Source organism: Coregonus clupeaformis, chromosome 40 (genome assembly GCF_020615455.1).
Source record: "Coregonus clupeaformis isolate EN_2021a chromosome 40, ASM2061545v1, whole genome shotgun sequence".
NCBI classification, from domain to species: Eukaryota; Metazoa; Chordata; class Actinopteri; order Salmoniformes; family Salmonidae; genus Coregonus; species Coregonus clupeaformis.
Genome location: NC_059231.1, coordinates 17,877,137 through 17,896,170, shown reverse-complemented (window position 1 = coordinate 17,896,170; position 19,034 = coordinate 17,877,137). Strand labels below are relative to the sequence as shown.

Here is a 19,034-nt window from a genome sequence, read left to right as displayed (position 1 = left end):
CTTCTTTTTCTCAGAGCCCCATTTCATCTCGGCGTACGATGTGGGTCTCTTCACCTTTTTCTTTCTGCGTGAGAACGCTGTGGAACACGACTGTGGGAAGACCGTCTACTCCCGGGTGGCCCGGGTCTGTAAGAACGACATCGGGGGACGGTTCCTACTGGAGGACACCTGGACCACCTTCATGAAGGCCAGGCTGAACTGCTCGCGCTCAGGAGAGATCACCTTCTACTATAACGAGCTGCAGAGCACCTTTTATCTGCCGGAACAAGATCTCATCTACGGGATATTCACCACCAACGTGTGAGTGATGAGTGATAGTCTTCCTATGCAAGACACAAACACACACTCAGGTAAACACATATACACAGCAAATTCTCCAGTGTAAAAAAATAAAAATAAAATCAACATTGAGTGTTAGACACCGGAACAGTGTTAAATTAACACACTCATTAGTTTAAAACCTTTTTCAAATATTTCCCAGAGTGCCTTGCCTTTCAAGTAAATTGTAGAGTTACCACCCATGACTGTATTTGTTAGTGACAGAGACATGGTTGTTGCGTTCATCCATTTTCAGTCCTGTGGACTTCACCAACTCCCAGGAGGCAGTAGGCGCTCTCTATCACTGTACCAGTACAGTCCCTCCCTCTTTCCCATCCTTTGTCTCGGTCCCTGTCTGTCTCCCAGTCCTCCATCTGTCTGTGTTGAATTGAACATGGTCAAATAACTCCCAGGAGTTTGAACTGTTAAACAGAACAGAGAGAGAGAGAGAGAGAGAGAGAGAGAGAGAGAGAGAGAGAGAGAGAGAGAGAGAGAGAGAGAGAGAGAGAGAGAGAGAGAGAGAGAGAGAGAGAGAGAGAGAGAGAGAGAGAGAGAGAGAGAGAGAGAGAGAGAGAGAGAGAGAGAGAGAGAGAGAGAGAGAGAGAGAGAGAGAGAGAGAGAGAGAGAGAGAGAGAGAGAGAGAGAGAGAGAGAGAGAGAGAGGGAGAGAGGAGAGAGAGAGAGAGAGAGAGAGAGAGAGAGAGAGAGAGAGAGAGAGAGAGAGAGAGAGAGAGAGAGAGAGAGAGAGAGAGAGAGAGAGAGGCAGGGGGGAGAGAGAGGGAAGCGGAGAGAGAGAGAGAGATGCTGGTCTCCGTCTGCCTTTGCTGGAGATCTGCTCTTTTAAACAGGTCATTCAGAGTAGTGACCCCAGAGCTGAGGCCTTTTATTAACTAGACCTTATTGGCATCTCTCGCCCTCTCTCTCTCTCTCTCTCTTTCTCTCTCTCTCTCTCCCTCCCTCCGTCAGGGCTGCTGAGTGGGGCTTCACAGCTTTGCTGTTTCTCCTATTGAAATGGGGCTGTCACTGGCTAATGATGATAATCCAGGTGATTTCTTTGCTATGCTTTACACATTCCATTCCGATGGCTTTCTCCATATTTAGTATGCTTTCTGAATGAGCAGCTGGATGCTGCTGCAGGTGTGTATCATAGAATAAGCTGATTGGCTTCTGATTTGACATGTCTCCTGGGTTACCTGGTAACCATGGTGTCCTGGCGTGGTGTAATGTGTGTGTGCAGCTGGAACCATATTTTTCCATATTTTTTGGTGTACTTCTTCCATCATCTCAATATAATGTCAAATGCACCTTGAAATGAGCAATAAGCTCTGTGGAGCATGTTGGATATGCCTAGAATAAAATGTACCAATACGATCAGTCAGATCATTATTTTTTACAGTAACAAAAATATTATTTTACCAAAAATACTACTTCTAGGCAGCTTGTTTACACAATGTGCACATGACAGTAACCTTTTGTACTGTATTGTAACATTGCTGCTGCTTTTTTATAGCTACCTGACTCTCCTGAAAGTGACTGTTTCAGAACATAGCGCTGTAGCTCACGTACTGTATTGTAATGCAGTAAAAAATAGTTCAATTTCTGCTCCTTCCCTGCCTGCCGTACGGTAAAGGGGATTCTGAGTGTGCTTTATGTTTTTGCTTCGATGCAGGTATTCACTGAGGTTTAAACACATTGGACTTAGAATAACTTTCATGAAGAAAATAAATGTTTTCATTGAAAACCAGATGTTCTTGACTTAGTTATATTGAAACATGTCAATTCTGGTCTTCGCTTTGACAGTTCATTACAAAAGTGATATACACTGAGTGTACAAAACATTAGGAACACCTTGACATAGCCTGACCAGGTGAATCCAGGTGAAAAATATGATCCCTTATTGATGTCACCTGTTAAATCCACTTCAGTCAGTGTAGATGAAGGGGAGGAGACAGGTTTAAGAATAATTTTTAAGCCTTGAGACAATTGAGACATGGATTGTGTATGTGTGCCATTCAGAGGGTGAATGGACAAGACAAAAGATTTAAGTGCCTTTGAACGGGGTATGGTAGTAGGTGCCAGGCGCAGTGGTTTGAGTGTGTCAAGAACTGCAATGCTGCTGGGTTTTTCACGCTCAACAGTTTCTCGTGTGTGTCAAGAATAGTCCACCTCCCAAATTGACACAACTGTGGGAAGCATTGGAGTCAACATGGGCCAGCATTCCTGTGGAACGCTTTCGACACCTTGTAGAGTCCATGCCCCGACGAATTGAGGCTGTTCTGAGGGCAACTCCACCATTGAAATGTACTTAATCTCAAGGAAGGGGTTCGGTATGAAATACACTCCCTTCTAGATGTGCTGGGTGGTATCACCTCAAGGCTCACTATAAAAGCAGGTGACAGCGTGCTTTATTTGGCAATGGTCTTGGTAAGTGCTTCTTTGACTAGACTACTGATGTTACACAAAATTCGAAAGGCAGTAAGGCACATTTCCGCATATGACCAAATTAAATGTTTTTGCTTACCGTTTCATAGACATCTACAGTGCATTCAGAAAGTATTCAGACCCCTTGACTTTTTCCACATTTTGTTACGTTACAGCCTTATTCTAAAATGGATTGAATAAAAAATGTCCCTCAGCAATCAACACACAATACCCCATAATGACAAAGCAAAAACAGGTTTTAAATTCTTTTGTCAATTTATAAAAAATTAAAAACATAAATATCTTATTTACATAAGTATTCAGACCCTTTTTATTTTTTTACTTTTTTTTAATTTTATGGGGTAGATCAGCTTTAATATTTCAGATAAATTGTAACTTCCATCAATGTAATTGTCTGCATCACTTCCAATCCCCCATATGTTTTTTTCTCGCATATATATATATATATATACACACAGTGGGGGAAAAAAGTATTTAGTCAGCCACCAATTGTGCAAGTTCTCCCACTTAAAAAGATGAGAGAGGCCTGTAATTTTCATCATAGGTACACATCAACTATGACAGACAAAATGAGAAGAAAAAAAATCCAGAAAATCACATTGTAGGATTTTTTATGAATTTATTTGCAAATTATGGTGGAAAATAAGTATTTGGTCAATAACAAAAGTTTCTCAATACTTTGTTATATACCCTTTGTTGGCAATGACACAGGTCAAACGTTTTCTGTAAGTCTTCACAAGGTTTTCACACACTGTTGCTGGTATTTTGGCCCATTCCTCCATGCAGATCTCCTCTAGAGCGGTGATGTTTTGGGGCTGTCGCTGGGCAACACAGACTTTCAACTCCCTCCAAAGATGTTCTATGGGGTTGAGATCTGGAGACTGGCTAGGCCACTCCAGGACCTTGAAATGCTTCTTACGAAGCCACTCCTTCGTTGCCCGGGCGGTGTGTTTGGGATCATTGTCATGCTGAAAGACCCAGCCACGTTTCATCTTCAATGCCCTTGCTGATGGAAGGAGGTTTTCACTAAAAATCTCACGATACATGGCCCCATTCATTCTTTCCTTTACACGGATCAGTCGTCCTGGTCCCTTTGCAGAAAAACAGCCCCAAAGCATGATGTTTCCACCCCCATGCTTCACAGTAGGTATGGTGTTCTTTGGATGCAACTCAGCATTCTTTGTCCTCCAAACATGACAAGTTGAGTTTTTACCAAAAAGTTATATTTTGGTTTCATCTGACCATATGACATTCTCCCAATCCTCTTCAGGATCATCCAAATGCACTCTAGCAAACTTCAGATGGGCAAATACTTTTTCATAGCACTGTACATCCATACACACATACATATCCTTTTTTAAATTAAATTTCTCTTCATTACTTTCCAACCCCACCACCCCTTCCCCAATTGGAGTAAACTAGTGAACAACAATGCTTAGGCCTCTACTTTCAGCCCATACATACTACACTGCTCAAAAAAATTAAGGGAACACTTAAACAACACCCTTTTTTCTTTACATAGTTGAATGTGCTGACAACAAAATCACACAAAAATTATCAATGGAAATCAAATTTATCAACCCATGGAGGTCTGGATTTGGAGTCAGCCTCAAAATTAAAGTGGAAAACCACACTACAGGCTGATCCAACTTTGATGTAATGTCCTTAAAACAAGTCAAAATGAGGCTCAGTAGTGTGTGTGGGCTCCACGTGCCTGTATGACCTCCCTACAACGCCTGGGCATGCTCCTGATGAGGTGGCGGATGGTCTCCTGAGGGATCTCCTCCCAGACGTGGACTAAAGCATCCGCCAACTCCTGGATAGTCTGTGGTGCAACGTGGCGTTGGTGGATGGAGCGAGACATGATGTCCCAGATGTGCTCAATTGGATTCAGGTCTGGGGAACAGGCGGGCCAGTCCATAGCGTCAATGTCTTCCTCTTGCAGGAACTGCTGACACACTCCAGCCACATGAGGTCTAGCATTGTCTTGCATTAGGAGGAACCCAGGGCCAACCGCACCAGCATATGGTCTCACAAGGGGTCTGAGGATCTCATCTCGGTACCTAATGGCAGTCAGGCTACCTCTGGCGAGCACATGGAGGGCTGTGCGGCCCCCCAAAGAAATGCCACCCCACACCATGACTGACCCATCGCCAAACCGGTCATGCTGGAGGATGTTGCAGGCAGCAGAACGTTCTCCATGGCATCTCCAGACTCTGTCATGTCTGTCACATGTGCTCAGTGTGAACCTGCTTTCATCTGTGAAGAGCACAGGGCGCCAGTGGCGAATTTGCCAATCTTGGTGTTCTCTGGCAAATGCCAAACGTCCTGCACGGTGTTGGGCTGTAAGCACAACCCCCACCTGTGGACGTCGGGCCCTCATACCACCCTCATGGAGTCTGTTTCTGACCGTTTGAGCAGACACATGCACATTTGTGGCCTGCTGGAGGTCATTTTGCAGGGCTCTGGCAGTGCTCCTCCTGCTCCTCCTTGCACAAAGGCGGAGGTAGCAGTCCTGCTGCTGGGTTGTTGCCCTCCTACGGCCTCCTCCATGTCTCCTGATGTACTGGCCTGTCTCCTGGTAGCGCCTCCATGCTCTGGACACTACGCTGACAGACACAGCAAACCTTCTTGCCACAGCTCGCATTGATGTGCCATCCTGGACGAGCTGCACTACCTGAGCCACTTGTGTGGGTTGTAGACTCCGTCTCATGCTACCACTAGAGTGAAAGCACCGCCAGCATTCAAAAGTGACCAAAACATCAGCCAGGAAGCATAGGAACTGAGAAGTGGTCTGTGGTCACCACCTGCAGAACCACTTCTTTATTGGGGGTGTCTTGCTAATTGCCTATAATTTCCACCTGTTGTCTATTCCATTTGCACAACAGCATGTGAAATTTATTGTCAATCAGTGTTGCTTCCTAAGTGGACAGTTTGATTTCACAGAAGTGTGATTGACTTGGAGTTACATTGTGTTGTTTATGTGTTCCCTTTATTTTTTTTAGCAGTGTATATACATTTTATGGACACAGTCAAATTCTACAATAATTATATTTTGTTTGTTTTTACTACTGAACTTCCTCTGATCATTTTCATGATGTCCATCTGGTTTACTTCTATATGCCATATTTTTCTAACGGTGCTCTTTCACAAAAGCTCTCAACCTATAACCTATATACTTATTATGGACACAGTATGCTTTACATTAGTTATCTTGTTGTTATTAGTCCCATCCTTCAGCTCCATTCAACACCTCCCATCTATCTCTTAACACCATCCATATTGGATTTCTATTTGAAATATATTTTTCAACTGTACTGTGATGTTTTACAAAAGTTCTGAACCTTTCTATTCTCATTGTTTCTACAGATCGTAAATTGAAAATAAACATTTTTGCTAAAAATATTATTATATTATTGATCGATTGACTATGACTTTTCAGATCACCCAGTAGTGCTATCTGCTGGGTTAGCTCCAGGTAAATATTGCAATCCTTTAGCCATTCCTGGACCTGTGTCCAAAAACAAGCTACAAATGGACAGTACCAAAACAAATTATCTAATGATTCTGTCTCTTCGCAGCAAAATCTGCAGAGCTGGGAAGATTGTATCCCCCATATAAATAACATTCTATTGGTAGCAAGAATTTTATAAAATAATTTAAATTGAAAAATTCTAAGTTTTGAATCCGGCGTCGTTTTGCGTATCAATTCATAAACACTATGCCATGGAATCGGTACGTCAGAAATCTCTTCCCAACTATTTTGCAATCTATATGGGACGGCTGTCAATCCTTTGGTCCTTAAATGAAACTGGTATACTTTTTTATTCATCACCATTTTCTTTAACCAATTATATTCTTTAATTGGACATATTATTAATGCAAGGCCGACAGACAAGTTCCTTGCTTTTTCCCCCTTCCACTTTCATTTTCCATTTTTGCGCTAATGCTGCAATTATTTGGTTGTAATTTTGGGTAGAGTAGACATTTCCATATGTTTTTGTTAGCTGCATGTGCGACACAACTCCACCAGTCCTACCGATAATATCATTTACGAAGATTATACCTTTTTTAAACATTTTGTCAAAAAAAAAGGTTTTTTATCAATTAGTATATTTGAGTTTAACCACAATATTTGTTGCATTATTTGTTCTGTCGTTTCTGGAGGATTAAATTGAAATTGCAACCAACTTTCTATGGCTTGTTTTAGAAATAGTGATATTTGGGAGATTATTTCCTTTTCAAATAACTTAAAGTGAGAGGTTGTAATCTGAATAAAGGGAAAAAGGCCAATCTTGAACATTGGGTGAGACAATCTTACTAATTTGCTAGAGAAACAGTTCAGATTTAGGTATAACATTTGTATGACTGAAGCTTTTAGTGATAGGTCTAATGCTTTAATATTTAATAATTTCTGTCCACCGAATTCATATTCATTATATAAATAGGCCCATTTAATTTTGTCTGGCTTGCCGTTCCAAATAAAATTGAATATTATTTTGTTGTATCTAGATCCTCTATGAGGCTGTGGAGGGATTCAAATTGTGGATTTAAAAGAAAACTTGAATCATCAGCGTACAATGACACCTTTGTTTTTAAGCCCTGGATTTCTAATCCCTTGATATTATTGTTGGATCTGATTTTAATAGCTAACATCTCGATGGCAATAATAAATAGATATGCCGATAGTGGACAACCTTGTTTCACTCCTCTTGACAGTTTAAAACTTTCTGAGAAATAGCCATTATTAACTATTTTACACCTAGGGTTACTATACATAATTTTAACCCAATATATAGGAGATTGTCCAAAATTGAAATGCTCCAGGCATTTATATATAAACCCCAGTCATATTTTATCAAATGCCTTTTCAAAGTCTGCTATGAATAGTAGGCCATGTTTCCCAGATTTTTCATAGTGTTCTATTGTTTCCAGTACTTGCCTTATATTATCTCCAATGTCTCACCCATGTAAAAAACCTGTCTGATTAGAATGAATAATGTCCGACAATACCTTTTTAATTCTATGCGCTATACATTTTGCTAGAATTTTTGCATCACAACACTGAAGTGTAAGGGGCCTCCAATTTTTATATTTTCCACTTGTATCCTGTTTCAGTAATAATGAAATCTGACATTCTTCTTGAGTGTCTGATAATCTACCATTTACATAGGAGTGGTTAAAACATGCTAATAACGGTCCTCTAAGTATATCGAAAAGGTTTGGTATACCTCAACTGGTATGCCATCCAACCCTGGAGTTTTCCTGGACTTAAAGTATTTAATTGCATCCAGAAGTTCCTCCTCTGTAATTTCACCTTATATAATATGCCATTTAGCAGACGCTTTTATCCAAAGCGACTTACAGTCATGCGTGCATACATTTTTTTTTGTGTATGGGTGGTCCCGGGGATCGAACCCACTACCTTGGCGTTACAAGCGCCGTGCTCTACCAGCTGAGCTACAGAGGACCACGAAAGACATGAGTCTTTCTGAGTCTTTCTGCATTATCAATATCAATCAATCAATCAATTTTATTTTATATAGCCCTTCTTACATCAGCTAATATCTCGAAGTGCTGTACAGAAACCCAGCCTAAAACCCCAAACAGCTAGTAATGCAGGTGTAGAAGCACGGTGGCTAGGAAAAACTCCCTAGAAAGGCGAAAGCCTAGGAAGAAACCTAGAGAGGAACCAGGCTATGAGGGTGGCCAGTCCTCTTCTGGCTGTGCCGGGTGGAGATTATAACAGAACCATGCCAAGATGTTCAAAAATGTTCATAAGTGACAAGCATGGTCAAATAATAATCAGGAATAAATCTCAGTTGGCTTTTCATAGCCGATCATTAAGAGTTGAAAACAGCAGGTCTGGGACAGGTAGGGGTTCCATAACCGCAGGCAGAACAGTTGAAACTGGAATAGCAGCAAGGCCAGGCGGACTGGGGACAGCAAGGAGTCACCACGGCCGGTAGTCCCGACGTATGGTCCTAGGGGCTCAGGTCTCTCAGTTGGCTTTTCATAGCCGATCATTAAAGAGTTGAAAACAGCAGGTCTGGGACAGGTAGGGGTTTCGTAGCCGCAGGCAGAACAGTTGAAACTGGAATAGCAGCAAGGCCAGGCGGACTGGGGACAGCAAGGTGTCATCATGCCCGGTAGTCCTGACGTATGGTCCTAGGGCTCAGGTTCTCAGAGAGAAAGAGAGAACGAGAGAATTAGAGAGAGCATACTTAAATTCACACAGGACACTGGATAAGACAGGAGAAGTACTCCAGGTATAACCAACTAACCCCAGCCCCCGACACATAAACTACTGCAGCATAAATACTGGAGGCTGAGACAGGAGCGGTCCGGAGACACTGTGGCCCCATCCGAAGAAACCCCCGGACAGGGCCAAACAGGAAGGATATAACCCCACCCACTCCGCCAAAGCACAGCCCCCGCACCACTAGAGGGATATCCCCAACCACCAACTTACAATCCTGAGACAAGGCCGAGTATAGCCCACAGAGGTCTCCACCACAGCACAAACCAAGGGGGGCGCCAACCCAGACAGGAAGATCACGTCAGTAACTCAACCCACTCAAGTGACGCACCCCTCCCAGGGACGGCATGAAAGAGCACCAGCAAGCCAGTGACTCAGCCCCTGCAACAGGGTTAGAGGCAGAGAACCCCAGTGGAGAGGGGAACCGGCCCGGCAGAGACAGCAAGGGCTGTTCGTTGCTCCAGCCTTTCCGTTCACCTTCACACTCCTGGGCCAGACTACACTCAATCATATGACCTACTGAAGAGATAAGTCTTCAGTAAAGACTTAAAGGTTGAGACCGAGTCTGCGTCTCTCACATGGGTAGGCAGACTGTTCCATAAAAATGGAGATCTATAGGAGAAAGCCCTGCCTCCCGCTGTTTGCTTAGAAATTCTAGGGACAATTAGGAGGCCTCGTCTTGTGACCGTAGCGTACGTATTGGTATGTACGGCAGGACCAACTCGGAAAGATAGGTAGGAGCAAGCCCATGTAACGCTTTATAGGTTAACAGTAAAACCTTGAAATCAGCCCTTGCCTTAACAGGAAGCCAGTGTAGGGAAGCTAGCACTGGAGTAATATGATCAAATTTCTTGGTTCTAGTCAGGATTCTAGCAGCCGTATTTAGCACTAACTGAAGTTTATTTAGTGCTTTATCCGAGTAGCCGGAAAATAGAGCATTGCAGTAGTCTAACCTAGAAGTAACAAATGCATGGATTAATTTTTCTGCATCATTTTTGGACAGAAAATTTCTGATTTTTGCAATGTTACGTAGATGGAAAAAAGCTGTCCTTGAAACAGTCTTGATATGTTCGTCAAAAGAGAGATCAGGGTCAAGAGTAACACCGAGGTCCTTCACAGTTTTATTTGAGACGACTTTACAACCATCTAGATGAATTGTCAGATTTAACAGAAGATCTCTTTGTTTCTTGGGACCTAGAACAAGCATCTCTGTTTTGTCCGAGTTTAAAAGTAAAAAGTTTTCAGCCATCCACTTCCTTATGTCTGAAACACAGGCTTCTAGCGAGGGCAATTTTGGGGCTTCACCATGTTTCATTGAAATGTACAGCTGTGTGTCATCCGCATAGCAGTGAAAGTTAACATTATGTTTTCGAATAACATCCCCAAGAGGTAAAATATATAGTGAAAACAATAGTGGTCCTAAACGGAACCTTGAGGAACACCCGAAATGTACAGTTGATTTGTCGGAGGACAGACCATTCACAGAGACAAACTGATATCTTTCCGACAGGTAGGATCTAAACCAGGCCAGAACTTGTCCGTGTAGACCAATTTGGGTTTCCAGTCTCTCCAAAAGAATGTGGTGATCGATGGTGTCAAAGGCAGCACTAAGGTCTAGTAGCACGAGGACAGATGCAGAGCCTCGGTCTGACGCCATTAAAAGGTCATTTACCACCTTCACAAGTGCAGTCTCAGTGCTATGATGGGGTCTAAAACCAGACTGAAGCATTTCGTATACATTGTTTGTCTTCAGAAAGGCAGTGAGTTGCTGCGCAACAGCTTTTTCTAAAATTTTTGAGAGGAATGGAAGATTCGATATAGGCCGATAGTTTTTATATTTTCCGGGTCAAGGTTTGGCTTTTTCAAGAGAGGCTTTATCACTGCCACTTTTAGTGAGTTTGGTACACATCCGGTGGATAGAGAGCTGTTTATTATGTTCAACATAGGAGGGCCAAGCACAGGAAGCAGCTCCTTCAGCAGTTTAGTAGGAATAGGATCCAGTATGCAGCTTGAAGGTTTAGAGGCCATGATTATTTTCATCATTGTGTCAAGAGATATAGTACTAAAACACTTAAGTGTCTCTCCCGATCCCAGGCCCTCGCAGAGTCGCAGATCCAGGACAGCTAAGCCCTGGAGGAATACGCAGATTCAAAGAGGAGTCCGTAATTTGCTTTCTAATGGTCATGATCTTTTCCTCAAAGAAGTTCATGAATTTATCACTGCTGAAGTGAAAGCCATCCTCTCTTGGGGAATGCTGCTTTTTAGTTAGCTTTGCAACAGTATCAAAAAGAAATTTTGGATTGTTCTTATTTTCCTCAATTAAGTTGGAAAAGTAGGATGATCGAGCAGCAGTGAGGGCTCTTCGGTACTGCACGGTACTGTCTTTCCAAGCTAGTCGGAAGACTTCCAGTTTGGTGTGGCGCCATTTCCGTTCCAATTTCCTGGAAGCTTGCTTCAAAGCTCGGGTATTTTCTGTATACCAGGGAGCTAGTTTCTTATGACAAATGTTTTTCGTTTTTAGGGGTGCAACTGCATCTAGGGTATTGCGCAAGGTTAAATTGAGTTCCTCAGTTAAGTGGTTAACTGATTTTTGTCCTCTGACGTCCTTGGGTAGGCAGAAGGAGTCTGGAAGGGCATCAATGAATTTTTGTGTTGTTTGAGAATTTATAGCACGACTTTTGATGCTCCTTGGTTGGGGGTCTGAGCAGATTATTTGTTGCGATTGCAAATGTAATAAAATGGTGGTCCGATAGTCCAGGATTTTGTGGAAAAACATTAAGATCTACAACATTTATTCCATGGGACAAAACTAGGTCCAGAGTATGACTGTGGCAGTGAGTAGGTCCAGAGACATGTTGGACAAAACCCACTGAGTCGATAATGGCTCCGAAAGACTTTTGGAGTGGGTCTGTGGACTTCTCCATGTGAATATTAAAATCACCAAAAATTAGAATATGATCTGCTATGACTACAAGGTCTGATAGGAATTCAGGAAACTCAGAGAGGAACGCTGTATATGGCCCAGGAGGCCTGTAAACAGTAGCTATAAAAAGTGATTGAGTAGGCTGCATAGATTTCATGACTAGAAGCTCAAAAGATGAAAACGCCATTTTTTTTTTGTAAATTGAAATTTGCTATCGTAAATGTTAGCAACACCTCCGCCTTTGCGGGATGCACGGGGAATATGGTCACTAGTGTAACCAGGAGGTGAGGCCTCATTTAACACAGCAAATTCATCAGGCTTAAGCCATGTTTCAGTCAGGCCAATCACATCGAGATTATGATCAGTGATTAGTTCATTGACTATGACTGCCTTTGAAGTGAGGGATCTAACATTAAGTAACCCTATTTTGAGATGTGAGGTATCACGATCTCTTTCAATAATGGCAGGAATGGAGGAGGTCTTTATCCTAATAAGATTGCTAGGGTGAACACCGCCATGTTTAGTTTTGCCCAACCTAGGTCGAGGCACAGACACAGTCTCAATGGGTATGGCTGAGCTGACTACACTGACTGTGCTATTGGCAGACTCCACTAAGCTGGCAGGTTGGCTAACAGCCTGCTGCCTGGCCTGCACCCTATTTCACTGTGGGGCTAGAGGAGTTAGAGCCCTATCTATGTTGGTAGATAAGAGGAGAGCACCCCTCCAGCTAGGATGGAGTCCGTCACTCCTCAGCAGGTCAGGCTTGGTCCTGTTTGTGGGTGAGTCCCAGAAAGAGGGCCAATTATCCACAAATGTTATCTTTTGGGAGGGGCAGAAAACAGTTTTCAACCAGCGATTAAGTGCTGAGACTCTGCTGTAGAGCTCGTCACTTCCCCTAACTGGGAGGGGCCAGAGACAATTACTCGATGCCGACACATCTTTCTAGCTGATTTACAAGCTGAAGCTATGTTGCACTTGGTGACCTCTGACTGTTTCATCCTAACATCGTTGGTGCCGACGTGGATAACAATATCTCTATACTCTCTACACTCGCCAGTTTTAGCTTTAGCCAGCACCATCTTTAGATTAGCCTTAACGTCGGTAGCCCTGCCCCCTGGTAAACAGTGTATGATCGCTGGGTGATTCGTTTTAAGTCTAATACTGCGGGTAATGGAGTCGCCAATGACTAGGGTTTTCAATTTGTCAGAGCTAATGGTGGAGCCTTCGGCGTCTCAGACCCCGTAACGGGAGGAGTAGAGACTAGAGAAGACTCAGACTCAGACTCCGACTCGCTACATAATGGGGAAAACCGGTTGAAGGTTTCTGTCGGCTGAATGAGCGACACCGGTTGAGCATTCCAACAGTATTTCCCTCCAGAAGCCATGAGAAAGTTGTCCGGCTGCGGGGGACTGTGCGGGGGATTTATACTAACGTTACTGTCTGTACTTACTGGTGGCACAGACGCTGTTTCTTCCTTTCCTACACTGAGATTACCCTTGCCTAACGATTGCGTCTGAAGCTGGGCTTGTAGCACAGCTATTTTCGCCGTAAGGCGATCGTTCTCCTGTATATTATGAGTACAGCGACTGCAATTAGAAGACATCATGTTAATGTTACTACTTAGCTTCGGCTGTTGAAGATGTTGATGAACCATGTCCAGATAAAGCGTCCGGAGTGAAAAAAGTTGAATAAGGGAAAAAAGTTGCGATGGAAAAAAGGAAAATAACGTAAAGTTGGCAGCTAAAACGCACAGGAAAATGACTCTTCTGTCTCGGGATAAACGTCCGGGGTGAAAAAGTTTAACGAAAAAAGATGAGTGAGGACAAAACTAAAAAGTTGGTAAATTTGTTGAACACAAAGATTGATTAAACGTTTATTAAAAGTAAAACGTGAATAGTTTGGCAGGTAGCCAAGTAGCAACAAACAGCACAGCAGTACGGAGACAATGCGGAAGCGAGACGGAAGTCACGTCAAATCTCGTATTATGAGGCATATTAGCTTCGGCTGAAAAGAAATCTCTACAATTTGCTTCAGTTAGAGGAGATGGAGGCGATTGAAACGAAAACATATGCTTAAAGTACTTTGTTTCCTCCTTCATAATATAATTTGGTGAATCATGGGTGACTCTGTCATTTGTAACCAGTTTCAATAAATTATTTTTGGTAGCATTCCTATGTTGAAGATTAAAAAAGAATTTGGTGCATTTTTCCCCATATTCCATCCAGTTTGCTTTATTTTTATAATATATTACACTTGATCTTTCTTGAATAAGTTTCTCCATTTCTTTTTGTTTTTCCTCAAATTTATTCTGAGCCTCTATGTTACAGTTTTTATTGCTATCTATCTGTTCTGTTAGACCTTCTATTTCCTTTGTTAGTGTGGACTCTTTTGATCTAAATTGCTTTTGTTTTTGAGATGAGTACTGAATTGCATGTCCTCTAAATGCACATTTAAAGGTGTCCTATACAATAAGGGGATTTGCTGTACCTATGTTATGTCGGATAAAATCAGTTATAAATTCCTCTGTCCTAGTTAAAAACAAGTTATCATCCAATAGGCTTTGATTAAATTTACAATATCCTCGCCCACATGGAAATTCAGTAAGAGTAATGTATATGCCAATTATATGATGGTCCGACCGCATTCTGTCCCCTATCAACACTTTTTCAACTTTTGGTGCCAACGAAAATGACATAAGAAGGAAGTCAAGACGACTAGCTTGATTGAGTCTCCGCCATGTATATCTCACTAGATCAGGATATTTAAGCCTCCATATATCTGCTAGTTCTAATGTATCCATGACATTCACGATTTCCTTAAGAGCATGAGGGTGATTGTTTGTAGTGTGATTTCCTTTACGGTCCATTGAGCTATTTAAAACGGTATTATAATCTCCCACCATAATAATAGAGTCCTGAATTGCTTGCAGGGTTGATCATTTATTATATACAGTGAGGGGAAAAAGTATTTGATCCCCTGCTGATTTTGTACATTTGCCCACTGACAAAGATATGATCAGTCTATAATTTTAATGGTAGGTTTATTTGAACAGTGAGAGACAGAATAACAACAACAAAAATCCAGAAAAACGCATGTCAAAAATGTTATAAATTGATTTGCATTTTAATGAGGGAAATAAGTATTTGACCCCTCTGCAAAACATGTCTTAGTACTTGGTGGCAAAACCCTTGTTGGCAATCACAGAGGTCAGACGTTTCTTGTAGTTGGCCACCAGGTTTGCACACATCTCAGGAGGGATTTTGTCCCACTCCTCTTTGCAGATCTTCTCGAAGTCATTAAGGTTTCGAGGCTGACGTTTGGCAACTCGAACCTTCAGCTCCCTCCACAGATTTTCTATGGGATTAAGTTCTGAAGACTGGTTAGGCCACTCCAGGACCTTAATGTGCTTTTTCTTGAGCCACTCCTTTGTTGTCTTGGCCGTGTGTTTTGGGTCATTGTCATGCTGGAATACCCATCCACGACCCATTTTCAATGCCCTGGCTGAGGGAAGGAGGTTCTCACCCAAGATTTGACGGTACATGGCCCCATACATCGTCCCTTTGATGCGGTGAAGTTGTCCTGCCCCCTTAGCAGAAAAACACCCCCAAAGCATAATGTTTCCACCTCCATGTTTGACGGTGGGGATGGTGTTCTTGGGGTCATAGGCAGCATTCCTCCTCCTCCAAACACGGCGAGTTGAGTTGATGCCAAAGAGCTCGATTTTGGTCTCATCTGACCACAACACTTTCACCCAGTTCTCCTCTGAATCATTCAGATGTTCATTGGCAAACTTCAGATGGGCCTGTATATGTGCTTTCTTGAGCTTTTTCTTGCGGGTGCTGCAGGATTTCAGTCCTTCAAGGCGTAGTGTTTTACCAATTGTTTTCTTGGTGACTGTGGTCCCAACTGCCTTGAGATCATTGACAAGATCCTCCCGTGTAGTTCTGGGCTGAATCCTCACCGTTCTCATGATCATTGCAACTCCACGAGGTGAGATTCATGGAGCCCCAGGCCGAGGGAGATTGACAGTTCTTTTGTGTTTCTTCCATTTGCGAATAATCGCACCAACTGTTGTCACCTTCTCACCAAGCTGCTTGGCGATGGTCTTGTAGCCCATTCCAGCCTTATGTAGGTCTACAATCTTGTCCCTGACATCCTTGGAGAGCTCTTTGGTCTTGGCCATGGTGGAGAGTTTGGAATCTGATTGATTGATTGCTTCTGTGGACAGGTGTCTTTTATACAGGTAACAAGCTGAGATTAGGAGCACTCCCTTTAAGAGTGTGCTCCTAATCTCAGCTCGTTACCTGTATAAAAGACACCTGGGAGCCAGAAATCTTTCTGATTGAGAGGGGGTCAAATACTGATTTCCCTCATTAAAATGCAAATCAATTTATAATATCTTTGACATGCATTTTTCTGGATTTTTTTGTTGTTATTCTGTCTCTCACTGTTCAAATAAACCTATAATTAAAATTATAGACTGATCATTTCTTTGTCAGTGGGCAAACGTACAAAATCAGCAGGGGATCAAATACTTTTTTCCCTCACTGTATATTGTCAAAGAAGTGTGGATCATCATTATTTGGTTCGTAAAGGTTAATGAGCCATATCTGTTTATGGTCCAATAACATATTTAAAATAATCCATCTACCTTGCGTATCTGTTTGGACAATTTGCACATTCGGATCGAAATTACTGTTCATTAATATCATCACCCCTTTTGAGTTTCTTTGCCCCCCCAGCTTGTTACCTGTATAAAAGACACCTGTCCACAGAAGCAATCAATCAATCAGATTCCAAACTCTCCACCATGGCCAAGACCAAAGAGCTCTCCAAGGATGTCAGGGACAAGATTGTAGACCTACACAAGGCTGGAATGGGCTACAAGACCATCGCCAAGCAGCTTTGTGAGAAGGAGACAACAGTTGGTGCGATTATTCGCAAATGGAAGAAACACAAAAGAACTGTCAATCTCCCCCGGCCTGGGGCTCCATGCAAGATCTCACCTCGTGGAGTTGCAATGATCATGAGAACGGTGAGGAATCAGCCCAGAACTACACGGGAGGATCTTGTCAATGATCTCAAGGCAGCTGGGACCATAGTCACCAAGAAAACAATTGGTAACACACTACGCCGTGAAGGACTGAAATCCTGCAGCGCCCGCAAGGTCCCCCTGCTCAAGAAAGCACATATACATGCCCGTCTGAAGTTTGCCAATGAACATCTGAATGATTCAGAGGAGAACTGGGTGAAAGTGTTGTGGTCAGATGAGACCAAAATGGAGCTCTTTGTCATCAACTCAACTCGCCGTGTTTGGAGGAGGAGGAATGCTGCCTCTTACCCCAAGAACACCATCCCCACCGTCAAACATGGAGGTGGAAACATTATGCTTTGGGGGTGTTTTTCTGCTAAGGGGACAGGACAACTTCACCGCATCAAAGGGACGATGGACGGGGCCATGTACCGTCAAATCTTGGGTGAGAACCTCCTTCCCTCAGCCAGGGCATTGAAAATGGGTCGTGGATGGGTATTCCAGCATGACAATGACCCAAAACACACGGCCAAGTCAACAAAGGAGTGGCTCAAGAAGAAGCACATTAAGGTCCTGGAGTGGCCTAGCCAGTCTCCAGACCTTAATCCCATAGAAAATATTTGGAGGGAGCTGAAGGTTCGAGTTGCCAAACGTCAGCCTCGAAACCTTAATGACTTGGAGAAGATCTGCAAAGAGGAGTGGGACAAAATCCCTCCTGAGATGTGTGCAAACCTGGTGGCCAACTACAAGAAACGTCTGACCTCTGTGATTGCCAACAAGGGTTTTGCCACCAAGTACTAAGTCATGTTTTGCAGAGGGGTCAAATACTTATTTCCCTCATTAAAATGCAAATCAATTCATAACATTTTTGACATACGTTTTTCTGGATTTTTTTGTAGTTATTCTGTCTCTCACTGTTCAAATAAACCCACCATTAAAATTATAGACTGATAATTTCTTTGTCAGTGGGCAAACGTACAAAATCAGCAGGGGATCAAATACTTTTTTCCCTCACATCCATTCAAATATCTTGCATATCTTATTTTCCATCATTATCGATTAATATGCGTAATAATGTCGGCAGTTCATGCGTAGGATTTTAACCTATAACCCGGATTGCCATTGTATTACATTACATTTTTGACAAGCAATTATTATTTTAGCAAACAATTATTGTGGTTCATCCTATATTCTCCCTAACATCCTTACCCCCTTGCAACAGATGTGGGATAAATATACATGCACATTCTCTAACACACTCAACCCCTTTCCTCCACAATCAACCATAAGATCAGATGCTCAACAGTTGTTACATCCCAGAGCCCAACTCAAGAAAGGACCTGATTTACGAATGCATATACAGTTACAGCTGTTTGAGAAAGCATGCAAGATTGAGCAAAAATTGACAACAATGTGAGATTTGATTAATCTATTTAATCTATGTCAAGTCCTAGGTGATGGAGATCAGATCCACCCTCTTCACCTGAAACACAAACACTCTGGTACCCCGTTGTAACCATTTTTCCCAAGCATCTCCGTGCAGTCAGACCTTTGATTATTTTGTGCCACTTGGGCCACAATAATAAGCCCCCTCTCTGATTGTCCGAGTGTGACCCCCTCCCCATGGGTTACTGCAGCCAGTGTTGCCAGCACTGCCACTACCTGGGTGGGGGTACCCCACCGGAATCCCCACCGGCTAGGTACAAGGTCGTCAAGGTTCAGATCCTTTGCTATGAAACTCAAAATTGAGCTCAGGGGCATCCTGTTTCCATTGATCATCCTTGAGATGTTTCTACAACTTGATTGGAGTCCACCTGTGGTAAATTCAATTGATTGGACATGATTTGGAAAGGCACACACCTGTCTATATAAGGTCCCACAGTTGACAGTGCATGTCAGAGCAAAAACCAAGCCATGAGGTCGAAGGAAATAAGGTATTTATTTATTTCATTCTTAATAAATTTGCAAACATTTATAAAAAACGTTTTGCTTTGTCATTATGGGGTATTGTCTGTTTTTTATTTTATTAAATACATTTTTGAATAAGGCTGGAATGTAACA

General features: G+C 42.6%; 1 protein-coding gene across 4 annotated transcripts in view; it reads left to right on the top strand.

Annotated features, from left to right (window-relative positions):
• LOC121555194 (semaphorin-5B) overlaps positions 1-19,034 on the top strand; it is a 300,942-nt gene that overhangs the window by 204,236 nt on the left and 77,672 nt on the right. For all 4 annotated transcript variants that reach the window (XM_041869034.2, XM_041869033.2, XM_041869032.2 and 1 more), the window contains exon 9: positions 15-300. In XM_041869034.2, the coding sequence (XP_041724968.2) occupies positions 15-300 (286 nt within the window). The remainder of the gene's footprint in view (positions 1-14; positions 301-19,034) is intronic.